Below are 14,282 nucleotides of genomic sequence, written 5' to 3' on the forward strand. Positions count from 1 at the left end.
CCTAAGCCAGGTGAAATAGCAGAGGAGGTGAAAAGGGAGGAGAGCAATTGGACTGCTGGATTAGGTGAGGCCCGGATGACTTTTACAGGAAAAGTGGGGTGTGGAGGGCACTTCAGAGGGACAGCAGGGAGGTGAGAAGTAGCACAGCAAGCGCTTGGGAACAAGTAGTTCGTTGTTGCGGGAGTACAGAATTCAAGGCTGGAAGAGAGGAAAGCTAGGGCCAGATGACAGAAGGTCTTGTAATCAATGGCATAAGAGGCTTCAGTTTTGTCCCAAAGAAGATGTGAAGGTGAGAGGTGAAGCCAGCTGGACTTCCTGGGTTGAGTGGGGACTTGGAGAACTTTTCTGTCTTACAAGAGGTTTGTAAAATGCACCAATCAGTGCTCTGTAAAAACGCACCAATCGGCACTCTGTAGCTAGCTAGAGGTTTGTAAAATGCACTAATCAGTGCTCTGTAAAAACGCACCAATCAGCACTCTGTAGCTAGCTAGAGGTTTGTAAAATGGACCAATCAGCACTCTGTAAAATGGACCAATCAGCAAGACATGGGCAGGGACAAATAAGGGAATAAAAGCTGGCCACCCCAGCCAGCAGTGGCAACCTGTTCAGGTCCCCTTCCATGCTGTGGAAACCTTGTTCTTTTGCTCTTCACAGTAAATCTTGCTGCTGCTCACTGTTTGGGTCCGTGCCACCTTTAAGAGCTGTAATACTCAGCGAGAACGTCTGCAGCTTCATTCTTGAAGTCAGCGAGACCACAAACCCACTGGAAGGAACCAACTCTGGACACGAAGACAGTAGGGCAATTTAAACTGAAGAGAGATAGGGTCAAATATACACTTAAAGTATGTCACTCTGACAACAGTATGAGAAATGGATTTGAGCAGGGCAACATGGAAGCAGATTACTTAGCTAGTTGTTTCTACAGGCCAAAAAAGAGAAGATAAGAACCTGAACCAAACCGTGGCAGTGGGGACAGGGAGTAAGATATGGAGTTGAGAAATGTTTATCGGGTAAAACTAGCAGGATTGGTGACTGAATGGATATAAGAAACTGAAGGGGGAGTTAAGAGCAATTCTCAGATTACTGACTTGGGTAACTAGGTATAGTAGTGGTTCTCCAAAATAACGAACATAGGAGGAGCAGGGTTTGGGGGACCTGCTAGTTGAGACGTGATGAGTTTAAAAAGTAATGGGACATTCAAGTGACTGTCCAGCAATTACTTCTGTATCATTCTAGAAATCATATGTCAGAGTCATAAACTGGAGATTCCGGAGTTATCAGAACTCCTCAAGCTGATTTACTGGCTGATCCATCTGAGGATGGAGTTCACTGCCTTCAGGCACAGCTGGACTCAGGCTCAAACCTCATGAAGCTTCCCTCAGTGCCAGCTTCTCTTCTTGTGATACACTTATTCTCTTCTGCTATTGTGATGAAAAAGTTGGCCACTGACCACCCCAGGCTTGCATCTTTACAAGTCATAATACAAAAGGAAGACAGTCTGGCTTCTTAGGTCTAGCAGAAAAAACCTAGAAAGGCCTTTGATTGGCCCAACTTGGCTTAAGTATTCATTACTTAATCACTGTGATCAAGGAAAGGAGGTAACATGGCTCAGTCTAGGTTAGTCTAGTAAGGGAGGAATTCTCCAAAGGAACTAGAAAGAAAATGAAAATGCATGCTGGGAAAAAAAAAAAAAAACAATAGTTTGAATAGTTTGAATGGTAGTTGAAATTATGAGAGTGAATTTTGATATCTAGGGAGAATTTGTAGATTGAAAAGAGCAGAAGGCAGAGAAAACACTCAGTTTCAAGGGGCAGGTGGAAGAAGAGGGGTTCTTTAAGAAGAAATAGACTATTTTGACAATCAAGAGAGTTAGCTGTCATGGAAGACAAGAAAGAAAAATGTTTCCAGGAGGAATAGGAGTTAACAACAGCATCAGTGCAGTAGAGTAAGGTAAGGACTTAGCAATTTTAGTGAGAGCAGCCACTTTCTGAGAATGTTCATGACATGGGCATGAAGCCAGACCGCATTTGGTTGATAAGTGAACATGAATGTAGACAAGCTTTTTCGAGAAGTTTGGATGAGAGCAGGTTGGCATCTGGATGATGGCTGGAAGGGAACACATTCCCACTCTTGGTTCTGAAGCTATAGCACCAGCCCCACTACCCTGGATTGTATTTCTCCTTGGATTCTGGATGTCTGCCTGGACTACATTAGCTGAGTTCCTGATCTCAATTTTCAATCTTTCTTCCACTCCTGCCTGCTCCAACCATTCAACATATTACCCAGGGCCATGGCTACCATTATTGCCCATGAATTTCCCATTCTTTCTTTGGCTTGATTACTCCTTCCTTCTCACCATGCCATGTAGTTGGAACTATCAAAGCTGCATCCTATTGACAGCTAGTACTGATAGCAGAGACCAGCGTCTTAGCCATTTTTGAATCCTATCTAGTGTAGTAGTAGAATGTTCAATAACTTATTGAATGTGTGAACACTTCATCATCCTTGCCTCTAGTCACTTATTCTTCTCTTCCACCTCACAAGAGGTTTCTCTCCTTTCTCTAAAGCTAAATCTACCAACTATATTCCGAATTCCAGCCCTTTTCACCTTCTTTAGGGTGTTGCTCCTTCAACAAACTCTTTTCCTTAGAGCATATCACTTTTTCTCATGAGCTCCTTCCTTTTTCACTGTTAAATATGCACATATCCACTGATGAAAAAAAAAAAGTTGTAGGCTGGGCGTGGTGGCTCACGCCTGTAATCCCAGCAACTGGGGAGGCTGAGGCAGGAGAAGAACTTGAACCCGGGAGGCAGAGGTTGCGATGAGATCACGCCACTGCACGCCAGCCTGGGCAACAGAGCAAGACTCCATCTCAAAAAAAAAAAAGAATTGTGAATTTGTGTTTTGTTTGTTTGTTTGTTTAACCTGCATTAGGTTATCATCCTTTTAGCTACTGTACTCTCACGTAGTAGAAAGAGCAGCAAACCTGAAATGAAAAAACTAAGTTTTAGTCTGGTTCCTTCCAACAACGTTGGCTAAATGACTTTCCCTCTCTGAGCCTCAGTTTTTCATTGGTAAAATAAGCAAAGTGAACCAATTATCGCTCACGTTCTTTTAATCTCTAATGTTCTGTGCCTGATCTGAATCTACAAATAAGGAACAAAGACTAGGAGCCTCCATCTCCTTCCTATCAATACTTTTGGAGTGCTTACTTATGCAGCATATATACTAAAATCGGAACAATGGGGAGAACATTAGCATGGCCCCTGCAGAAGGATGACACACACATTCGTCAACACTTCCATGTTTTTATTTAAATAAATAAATAAATAAAATATTTGGCTGTATGGTGTCTCACGCCTGTAATCCCAGCACTTTGGGAGGCTGAGGTGGGTGGATTGCTTGAGCTCAGGAGTTCAAGACTGGCAAGGGCAACATGGCAAAACCCCATCTCTACAAAAAATACAAAAATTAATCGGGCATGGTGGTGACAGCAGAGCAGAAAGCACCAAGGCTTTGGAGTTCATACAGACCTATGTTCACATTCCACCTCTGCCACTTACTGTGGGCAAGGTATTTAATCCAAACTTCTTCCTCTTCTGAAAAATGGAAGGAATGATCTCACAGGGTTAGTGTTAGATGAAGACAGCAATGTGAAAATCCATGGCAGGTAAGTGTTAGCTTCGTAACTTCCTCCTCCTCATCTTTCTGGCTCCTTTTCATAAGCCTATCACCCAGCACTGTGGTTGTCATCAAGACTGTGCCTGGACAGTGTTCTCTCAATATTCATCACATCTGTAAGCTCAAATTTACATTTATAGCAATGACTTCTATAATACTACCCTCCAGGCGCCAATTTTCAATGGTTTGTAGAATATCACCACTGTGACAGCCAAAGTCAGTGCCTCCACAACTGTTAGCCCACCATTCTTCCCGACTTCAGACTTACAGTTTAGAAATATATTCACACTCTTCTCTTCCCTCTACCCTCCTCCCAATCCAATTTCCCACTATGTCCCCATTTATTCCTTTGAGGTCACTTTCATCAAGATATTCCCCTTGAAGTCACCCTATTTCCCACCACAGTAAGACCTAACTTCACAATTCCCTGGTTTTCAATACCTACTCTCAATAATTTGGTCTCATCTTAGCCAACTAATTTCTTCCATTTCCCAATTCAGTTGAATTCACTTCAACTTTTGCACTCTCATTAGAAAATGAAAGATTGTATTAACATGAGGAACAACCAATTGCATCCTTGAGACTGATTTTCTAACCCAGGACATACTTCTCTGAGCCTATTTCTTTAGCTATAAGATAATCAGCTTTATCTACTTCGCAGTGACATAAAATAAAGGCAGCTAGGAAAATGAAGTGTCACAATGCATTGTGATTATATACAGAACAAGGTGCCACACTCTCACATGTGCACGTGAACAGCTGTAGAGACAGACCTGCTTGTTCCCTCTTATCTTTGCTCGTAAGTATTCTCTACCATTGGGAATGCCCTTCCTCTTCTACTCTTGGATGATACAAATTCTCTCAATACTTCACAGACTTTTTTTTTTTTTTGGAGACGGAGTCTTGCTGTGTCGCCCAGGCTGGAGTGCAGTGGCCGGATCTCAGCTCACTGCAAGCTCCGCCTCCCGGGTTCAAGCCATTCTCCTGCCTCAGCCTCCCGAGTAGCTGGGACTACAGGTGCCCGCCACCTCGCCCGGCTAGTTTTTTGTATTTTTTTTAGTAGAGACGGGGTTTCACCGTGTTAGCCAGGATGGTCTCGATCTCCTGACCTCGTGATCCACCCGTCTCGGCCTCCCAAAGTGCTGGACAGACTTCTTGTTTTTACTGATCACTCTGCTATTTTATTTGGTACCAAAAATAAAAGCCATGACATTTTTCAACTATTATGTGTGTAGGGCAATGCGGAATTTTGTTTATCCAAGTAGTTTATAAGTCAAGAGCAGGAATAGGTATAGTTCCCAGCAGAAAGCTGAAAACCCAGTTTTTCTTACCAAGCACCTAAATTGCCTGCTTGGCCTAGCTTAGCTTCATTTAAGTGGGTAGGTATGGTTTTAATTTAGCAAAGAACCAATATAGAAAACCCTCCCCCCTCAAAAAATAAAAATAAAAATAAAAATAAATAAAAAACAGGCTTTGCAGTCATAAAACCTGTGTTTGAATTCTGGTTGTACCATTCACTATGTGACTCTGGGCAATTTAACCTGAGTCCCAGATCTCTCAACTGTTTTAAATTTTTATTTATTTATCTATCTTGACACAGGGTCTCAGCCTGCCACCCAGGCTGGAGTGGCACCATCGTACCTCACAGCATCCTCCAACTCCTGAGCTCAAGCAATCTTCCTGCCTCAGCCTCCCGAGTAGCTGGGACTACAGGCACACACCACCGAGTCTGGCTAATTTTTGGTTTTTTGTTTTTTTAAAGAAACAGAGTCTCCCTATGTTGCCCAGGCTGGTCGTGAACTCCTAGGCTCAAGAGATCCTGCCTCCTCAGGCTCCCAAAGCACTGGGATTACAGGTGTGAGCCTCGAAACCCAGCCAGATCCAACTTTAAGGATAATGCCTCTGATCTCAAAAGGCTGCTGTCATCAGAGGAGATACTGTTTGTAAAGCAACTAATAAAGTGCCTGGCATGGTATACAGCATTTGCTCAATGTGACTTCCCTTTCTTACTTGCTCCCTGCCCAATTTACAAAGCATTCAATATTGTCAGATGGCAATATACCTGAAATCAGATGTAGCAAATCTCTGTGCCTTCAGTACAAGAATAGGCACACACAAATTCTTTTTCCAGTGTTTTTATTTGCACATTTAATAGTCACAAATCTTTTTACAGACTTTTCATAGATTTATTATTTATAGAAAAAAATCAAGATTAAAATGGAGTATCGAAAAGGACCAAGAAATTACCAGCAGTGATGGCAAAGTACAAAGGCTCTGAGAGAACAGAGTAAACAAGAGCAGCGCAGCCCAGCGCAGCGTGTGGCCACTTCCCACCAGGCAGAACACTTGACTTCATTAAGGCAAAGCCTTTACTCTGTTACTTTTTCCTCCCACGTAGTTTAACCCAAATAGAAAGGCATTCTATTCTCACACTACCGTTCTCTAAGGTCCTAGGAATATAACTGGTACTATAAGAAACCAGATGCATCCCTTGACTATTAATACCTGAATAGACAAGTTAAACTGTGATGCATTAACCATCCCTCTGGGAGAATTAAAAAGAGGCAGAAATTGATTCTTAAGACTGAGAAAAAGGGGTATATGTGTGTGGTGGTCGTGGAAACGGGAGAGAAAAGAGGTTCAAGGAGGGATGAGGGCAACAAACCTAACTCCTTCCAATGTCCAACTGTTCTTATGTTCTCAGATGCTGCTGATACAGTGTTCCATTACTCCGAAAACAAATGTTATCTACATCTAGTCAGTTCTAGGGTACAAATGCTAACAATAGGGAAAATACCTTGGGGGAGGGGTATATTCATTTCAGGTACATAAAAATGGAATTCAAAATTGTGTCCTACTATGTTCTCATCTAATGTGTTATTACTGTTGTAAATCAAATTACTGTGTGACCGTGGACAATTTACTTAACCTCTCAGTGCCTCAATTTTCCACAAAAAATGAGAATTGTAGTACTGGGATTACAGGAGATGCATGGGAAGCACGGAAGAATAGTGTCTGGCCAAATCAATAGAGACAGAAAGCAGATTGGTGGTTGCCAGGAGCTGGGATGAAGGGAGAATGCAACTGACTGTCGACAGACCTGGGGTTTCTTGGCGAAGTTACGAAATGATCTAAAATTAGATGGTAGTGATAGTTATGCAATTTTGTGTGTGAATATACTAAAAATCACTGAATTGTACATCTTAAAAGGTGAATTTCAGCCAGGCATGGTGGCTCACGCCTGTAATCCCAGTGTTTTGGGAGGCCAAAGCAGGCAGATTGCCTGAGTCCAGGAATTCAAGACCAGCCTGGGCAGCATGGCAAAACCCTATCTCTACAAAAACTACAAAAATTAGCCAATTAGGTGTAGTGACTCATGCCTGTAGTACCAACTACTCGGGACACTGAGGTGGGAGGATTGCTTGAGCCCAGGGAGGTTGAGGCTACAATGTGCCATGATTGCTCCACTGCACTCCAGCCTGGGTGACAGGGTGAGTCCTTGTCTCAGAAAAATAAAAATAAAAAAAACAAAAGGTGAATTTCATGGTAAAGTGTATCTCAATAAAGCTGTTATTTTAAAAATTCTTAAAAAAATAGAATAGTGCCTGGCACACAGTAAGTGCCAAATAAAGGTTAGCTATTATTATTAGTAATATCATTGTCATTATTATTTGGCCATTCTGTGGCCTAAGTAAACCCCAAGAAATTCTCTATTTTTAATAAAAGCCTACAGAATCTAGAAAAGTGTTTCTAATTTATATACATCAATTAACATTTATACATTTATTTCCATCCAAATGTCTCAGAAACAGTCTAAGAATCACAATTCAGTGTTTTGCACTGTGCTAAAACAGCTGCATGCAATGGATATCTTATCAAATCATGACAAGCTTTAGATAAATTCTAATGACTTGATGTTACCCAAGAACTTGAACTGACGGATTTTCATTTTTGTCTCCAGGAATGAACAGGCAGTCCAAATACTGTTAGTAGTTACATTATATAAAGTACACAATTAAATGTCTAAATACAGGCTTGCTAGCCTTCTAATCACATTTTGGGAGATACTGTTTATAAAAAGACAAATATAGCAAACAGTAAAATGCTTACTAGTCCCATGTCCTGTGACCTCACCTTGCCCAACAACAGGAAAATCTCACCACAATGAAAAGATCAAAATCAACTCATGTAATAAATCTCTTCAGAGGCAAAAGACTAAATGATTAACGGTTGACTTTTAAGACTATACCGCACATTCAAATATGTTGGCATCAATTGAGTTTTTATACTCTGAACAGCTATTAAATCCAGTCTTTACCCGTCCTATTGCTAAAGAATATGACAACAGAGTCTTGGTCTCAGAAGTAGGAGCAGCAAGTGATTACTCATGATGGCAATGATGCGCCACATTCTGCAGTGATGCTCACATGCCTGAATTTCATCTGAAGCATGAAAGTTCCCAATTCCTGCAACAGGGTTTCCTTTGTTGGAGTCCCCTGTCCTTGCTGTCTTCACTTCTATAATCAGCTATGTGCCTTTGCAGCAAATCAGGAAAAGCTGTGTTGAGGGTTACAACTTCCAGACATTTAGGTCTTAACTTCCATCACAGAAAGCAATGTACTTTTTTGAATATATTAAGAAAACGTTTATTCATCCCTTCAAGCCACTCACTTTCAGAAAGACAATTGAACATCCATTTTATCAACCTTCATTTAACCCTTTTCTTGTTTAGAAAAAAAAAAAAAACTGCCAGCGCTAATTTACATAAACATGCTCTTTGAGGCTGAAGCAAATCTGATTTTCAAAGTGAAAAAAATATAAAAACTGAGTTATTTCCAAACAGAACATCAGAACTGTCTATTTCAAGAAAAGTGGATTCATCAAATGAATCTTCAGCCAACAACTATTCGAGAATGATGTAAACATCATGTATAGGCATGCTACGTTTTCTAGGATTTGACATTTTCAGTGATCAAGAATTACTATATTTTGTAAATAGAAATACCGCTATTAAAAAAAAAAAAGAATGCTATAAATAGAACAATGTCTTTTGTTTGCAAAGTCAATGTACCAGAATGATGTGAAAATAATAAAAGCGAAATATTTCATGGCAAAGTTATCTTGGGGTAAATGCTACAACTACAAGCGCCACTGGCGAGTATTCTCAGGGCAAACAGAAAAAGGGTTAAATCAAGTAAAATCATTCCCTAAGTCACCCAAGAGCAAAGATCAATACCTAGAACAAGCTGTCTTAAGTCCTGATATGTATAACCCACCCACCACGTACATCTACACGAACCCCCTCAAAGTTGTGGCCTTAGGAATTTCTGACCAAACAATTAGCCCGAGTAAAATTCAATAAACACTTTTAATTCCCCCTTGAGAAGCATGGTTACTTCTTTAATTTTACATTATAGTCATTGAGACAGATTACAAAACAACTTGGGCAGAGAGAGAGTTTTAGCGGGAAGTAAGAGAATTTCAGACATTGGAAATGGATAATAATTTAGAACCAATTTCAAAATGAGGATCAGTTCCAAAGTATTTTCTTTACTAATTCAAGATTGAAACATTGGCTCTGTCCACACAAAGGTTTATTTTACAATTTAAAAGGTAAACTGTAATGAATAGAAATATATAAGCAAAAACTCTGGACAAGGCTGGAACCAAGGGACCCACTTTGCAATGCTTTGTTGTTATCATTCCAAGAACCCATTTGGCCCTGTGTTCACTTGGTTAATGTGGGGATGGAGAAAATAGGATTTTGGAATAATATATCTATGTGTAGGTAGTCTTTAAATACAAAATGAATAAATATTTAAATTATATGATAAAGAAAAATTGGGGAATAAGAAAGTCCTATGTTTATCAACTAATAGTATATTTACAATGAGTGTTTTCTGCCTGACACCTAATCTTTGTCTATTAGAGTTCCTCAATGTGCAATTTATAGAAGGCAACAGTTCATATTGCCTTAAAGGAGCCCTGTTTAGATCAGAATCAGCCTGTCCCAGATGCTCTGCTCCCTGAAAAACGTTCACACCTGTGTGCATAAATAGCTGAGAGTACAAGTAGGTACACACGTACAAAATGTACTTGTCTAAAGGGGAGCTAATTAGCTTGATAAAGTCTAAAATCAAGACCAAAAAATTGCTATTCCCCAACCCAAAAAACACATCTAATGAGAAAACTGCTAAGCCCACTATGAAAAGGCAGCAGCTGTAAACTCATCCCATCCCACGTCATGCTCTAAGTATCTAGCTGTCCTATTAATCAGCCATCAGAACACTAAATCCCTCCCTGTTCACACGGTTAAATGCAGACTTCTGATTTAGCTTTACTTTCTAGTTAAGAGGCCAGACTACAGAGAATATTAAAGAGCTCCTTTTAACTATACTGCATCCAAACTGCCTCATTCCACCCTAAGAGAAGGTGCCCACATGATAATATGCACTAGAGATCTACCAATCTCAGTTTCTGAGGTCTTCTTTTTGGATAAGTTCCAGCATTGGAACATTCACAATTTCAGTCAAAGGAAAATTACATGTTGACTACTAACATTTTAGACTGCATATTCAAAGCTAAGGCGCAAGATTAAGACTAGAGTGCCAACCTAGATGCTGGTAAACATGGCAAAAAGGTGACTGCACAAAGGGACCAAAGAGGCTGATTCTTTAGAGGCCCTTTGCTGTTTTTTTCTTTTAGCAACAAGTGTAGAATTTCCTCTGATCAAAATCTGAATATTGGTTAATGCATGTTTTCTCATTCTCCATGTATGAACCCCCTCCTAGCCTCTCTCATTGCCTTTTTAAGCTTAAGAGAGAGAAATAAAAGAAAATGGATATAGACCATTTATTTTTATTTACGAAGAGAGAGGCATATTCTAATAGTCATAAGGCAATGTGTTTAAGAGCTGCACCTGAACTGGTATTCTCAAAACTGAAAATAGTTATCAACTCTATTCAACTTGTAAGATGTATCCATGTGCTTCCCAAGTCACTAGTTGTCACTCAAATGGACCACGGTGACTCCATGATGCCTTAAGGAGGCATTATATACTGTGTGTAGTATGCACATGTATTTTTAAAGAAATGACATTAAGAGAGAAAAGAACAGCCTTTCAAACATCAGTTCCTCACATAAGTGGTGACACTGCTATATGGCTCCCTTTTAATCTTCTCACCTACTCAGTTACCAAATACCTCCAAAATTAGACAAAATAGGGCCAGAGACAAAGCTCCATGGTGACTTGCATCTTTCAGATGTGCTTTCAATTCACTGGTTTTTCATTTCCCATTCCTGATTTACTGAGGAGTAAAGGTGAGAATCATCCAACTGATGACAAAGTAAAACAGGAAAACAGGATAAACAGCTAGGGCTCTGCGGTTTGGAGGCTGGCTATCAGCAAGGAAAGCTGTGGAGGCTAAACAAAACAAGACAAAACAAAAAGGAATGTTTAATACAGTAATATTGTCACAACTACTAACATTTACTAAACATTCATGAGCTTGGCATCATTTGGAACATAGAATTACACTAAAAGTTTAGTATACTGGTGATCCTCAGAGATAAAGGCATTCTGCAACACAGTTTTTCAGAGAGCCAAGGGCTTTTTATTTCAAGTACTAAACCATTTTGGATGGAAATCTTTCTAAAAGGAGTTTTTTACCCTTTTCTGGAAAAGTTATTGAACTATACTGAAAAGGCTTACAAAGATGTGTAAGGTTATTTGCTCCTATGGTAAATGGCCTCGTGCTGCTGTGCTTTTTGAGCTAACTGTTCTTCACAGAAATTATCATTCCTTTCATTACCATCCTTCTCTTGTCCATCTAAGAAAAACCTACTCATCATTTTACTAATCAAGCATCACCCTTCTGACCAGGTACAGTGGCTCATGCCTGTAATTCCAGCACTTTGGGAGGCCAAGGCAGGTGGATCACCAGAGGTCAGGGTTAGAGAGGTCAACCCAGCCAACATGGTGAAACCCCATCTCTAATACAAAAATAAAAATTTGCCAGGGTGGTGGGGCACCATAATCCCAGCTACTCGGAGGCCCTGAGGTGAAAAATTGCTTGAACTTGAGGCCGGAGGGACGTTGCAGTGAGCCAAGATGGTGCCACTGCACTCCAGCCTGGGTGACAGAGCAAGGTCCAGTCTCAAAAAACAAAACAAAACAAAAAAACAAAATAAAGAATCATTCATCTCACTGGGTGCTATGGCTTATGCCTGTAATCTCAGCTACTCGGGAGGCTGAGGTGGGAGAACTGATTGAAGCCAGGAGTTCAAGGCTGCAGTATGTGACGGTTGTACCACTCCACACCAGACTGAATGATAAGTGGCTCCCATCTCTTTAAAAAAAAAAACAAAAAAACAATAGGAGGTGGCTGGCAAGATGGCCAAATAGGAACAGCTCTGGTCTGCAGCTCCCAGTGAGATAAACGCAGAAGGCGGTGATTTGTGCATTTCCAACAGAGGTACCCGGCTCATCTCACTGGGACTGGTTAGACAGGTCATGACCCCATGGAGGAGTGAGCTGGAGAGGAAGCGGGGTGAGTGCCTCACCGGGAGAAGCCCTGAGGTGGGGAACTCCTTACCCTAGCCAAGGGAAGCCATGAGGGACTGTGCCATGAGGAACGGTGCATTTCAGCCCAGATACTATACTTTCATCACTGTCTTCACAACCCGCACACCAGGAGACTCCCTCGGGTGCCGACGCCACCAGGGCCCTAGATTTCAAGCACAAAACTGGGCGGCCATTTGGGCAGACACCAAGCTAGCTGCAGGAGTTTTTTTTTCATTCTCTAGTGGCGTCTGGAACACCAGTGAGAGAGAAGCATTCACTCCCTTGGAAAGGGAGTTGCAGCCAGGGAGCCAAGTGGTCTAACTCAACGGATCCCACCCCCACAGAGCCCAGCAAGCTAAGACCCACTGGCTTGAAATTCTCACTGCCAGCACAGCAGTCTGAAGTGGACCTAGGACGCTAGAGCTTGGTGGGAGGAGGGGCGACCACCATTACTGAGGCTTGAGTAGGCGATTTTCCCCTCACAGTGTAAAGAAAGCCACAGGGAAGTTCGAACTGGCCGGAGCCCACCACAGTTCAGCAAAGCTGCTGTAGCCAGACTGCCTTTCTAGATTCCTCCTCTCTGGGCAGGGCATCTCTGAAAGAAAGGCAGCAGCCCCAATCAGGGGCTTATAGATAAAACTTCCATCTTCCTGGGACAGAGCATCTCTGAAATAAAGGCAGCAGCCCCAGTCAGGGGCTTATAGATAAAACTCCCATCTTCCTGGGACAGAGCACCTGGGCGATGGGGCAGCTGTAAGCACAGCTTCAGCGACTTAAACATTCCTGCCTGCCAGCTCTGAAGAGAGCAGTGGATCTCCTAGCACAGTGCTTGAACTCTGCTAAAGGACAGACTGCTTCCTCAAGTGGGTCCCTGACCCCCATGCCTCCTGACTGGGAGACACCTCCCAGCAGGGGTCCACAAAAACCTCACAGAGGAGAGCTCTGGCTGGCATCTGGCAGGTGCCCCTCTGGGACGAAGCTTCCAGAGGAAGGAGCAGGCAGCAATCTTGGCTGTTCTGCAGCCTCTGCTGGTGATACCCAGGCAAACAGGGTCTGGAGTGGACCTCCAGTAAACTCAAGCAGACCTGCAGCAGAGGGGCCTGACTGTTGGAAGGAAAACAAACAGAAAGGAATAGCATCAACATCAAAAAAAAGGACGTCCACACAGAAACCTCACCCGAAGGTCACCAACATCAAAGATCAAAGGTAGATAAATCCACGATGATGAGGAAAAACCAACACAAAAAGGCCGAAAATTCCAAAAACCAGAATGTCTCTTCTCCTCCAAAGGATCACAACTCCTTGCCAGCAAGGGAACAAAACTGGATGGAGAATGAGTTTGACAAACTGACAGAAGTAGACTTCAGAAGGTGGGTAATAACAAACTCCTCTGAGCTAAAGGAGCATGTTCTAACGCAATGCAAGGAAGCTAAGAACCTTGAAAAAAGATTACAGAAATTGCTAACTAGAATAACCAGTTTAGAGAACATAAATGACCTGATGGAGCTCAAAAACACAGCACGAGAACTATGTGAAGCATATGCAAGTGTCAATAACTGAATCAATCAGGCAGAAGAAAAAACATCAGATATTGAAGATCAACTCAATGAAATAAAGCGGGAAGACAAGATTAGAGAAAAAAGAATGAAGAAGAATGAACAAAGCCTCCAAGAAATATGGGACTATGTGAAAAGACCAAACCTAAGAGAGAAGAATCAAATCGACGCAATTAAAAATGATAAAGGGGATATCACCACCGACCCCACAGAAATACAAACTACCATCAGAGAATACTATAAACACCTCTACGCAAATAAACTGGAAAATCTAGAAGAAATGGATAATTTCCTGGACACTTACACTCTTCCAAGACTAAACCAGGAAGAAGTTGAATCCCTGAATGAATATGCTTAGGCTCTAGAGTGAAGCAACAATTAATAGCCTACAACAAAAGTCCAGGACCAGATGGATTCACAGCTGAATTCTGAGAGAATTTTCCAAGGGAGGTGGTACCATTCCTTCGAAACTATTCAATCA

At 41.6% G+C, this 14,282-nt stretch overlaps 1 protein-coding gene and 1 non-coding gene across 3 annotated transcripts in view; one reads left to right on the forward strand and one right to left on the reverse strand.

Moving 5' to 3' along the window:
* The first annotated feature begins 3,205 nt into the window (after positions 1-3,205).
* LOC116272201 lies at positions 3,206-3,312 on the forward strand. Its single transcript, XR_004180927.1, has one exon. It is a non-coding gene; the product is annotated as a U6 spliceosomal RNA (small nuclear RNA).
* A 4,138-nt stretch (positions 3,313-7,450) lies between these two features.
* YIPF6 (Yip1 domain family member 6) overlaps positions 7,451-14,282 on the reverse strand; it is a 43,972-nt gene continuing 37,140 nt past the window's right edge. For both annotated transcript variants that reach the window (XM_031660635.1, XM_031660636.1), the window contains exon 7: positions 7,451-11,105. In XM_031660635.1, the coding sequence (XP_031516495.1) occupies positions 10,987-11,105 (119 nt within the window). In that variant the 3' untranslated portion in view covers positions 7,451-10,986. The remainder of the gene's footprint in view (positions 11,106-14,282) is intronic.

The sequence above is a fragment of the Papio anubis genome, chromosome X (assembly GCF_008728515.1).
Source record: "Papio anubis isolate 15944 chromosome X, Panubis1.0, whole genome shotgun sequence".
Taxonomy (NCBI): domain Eukaryota; kingdom Metazoa; phylum Chordata; class Mammalia; order Primates; family Cercopithecidae; genus Papio; species Papio anubis.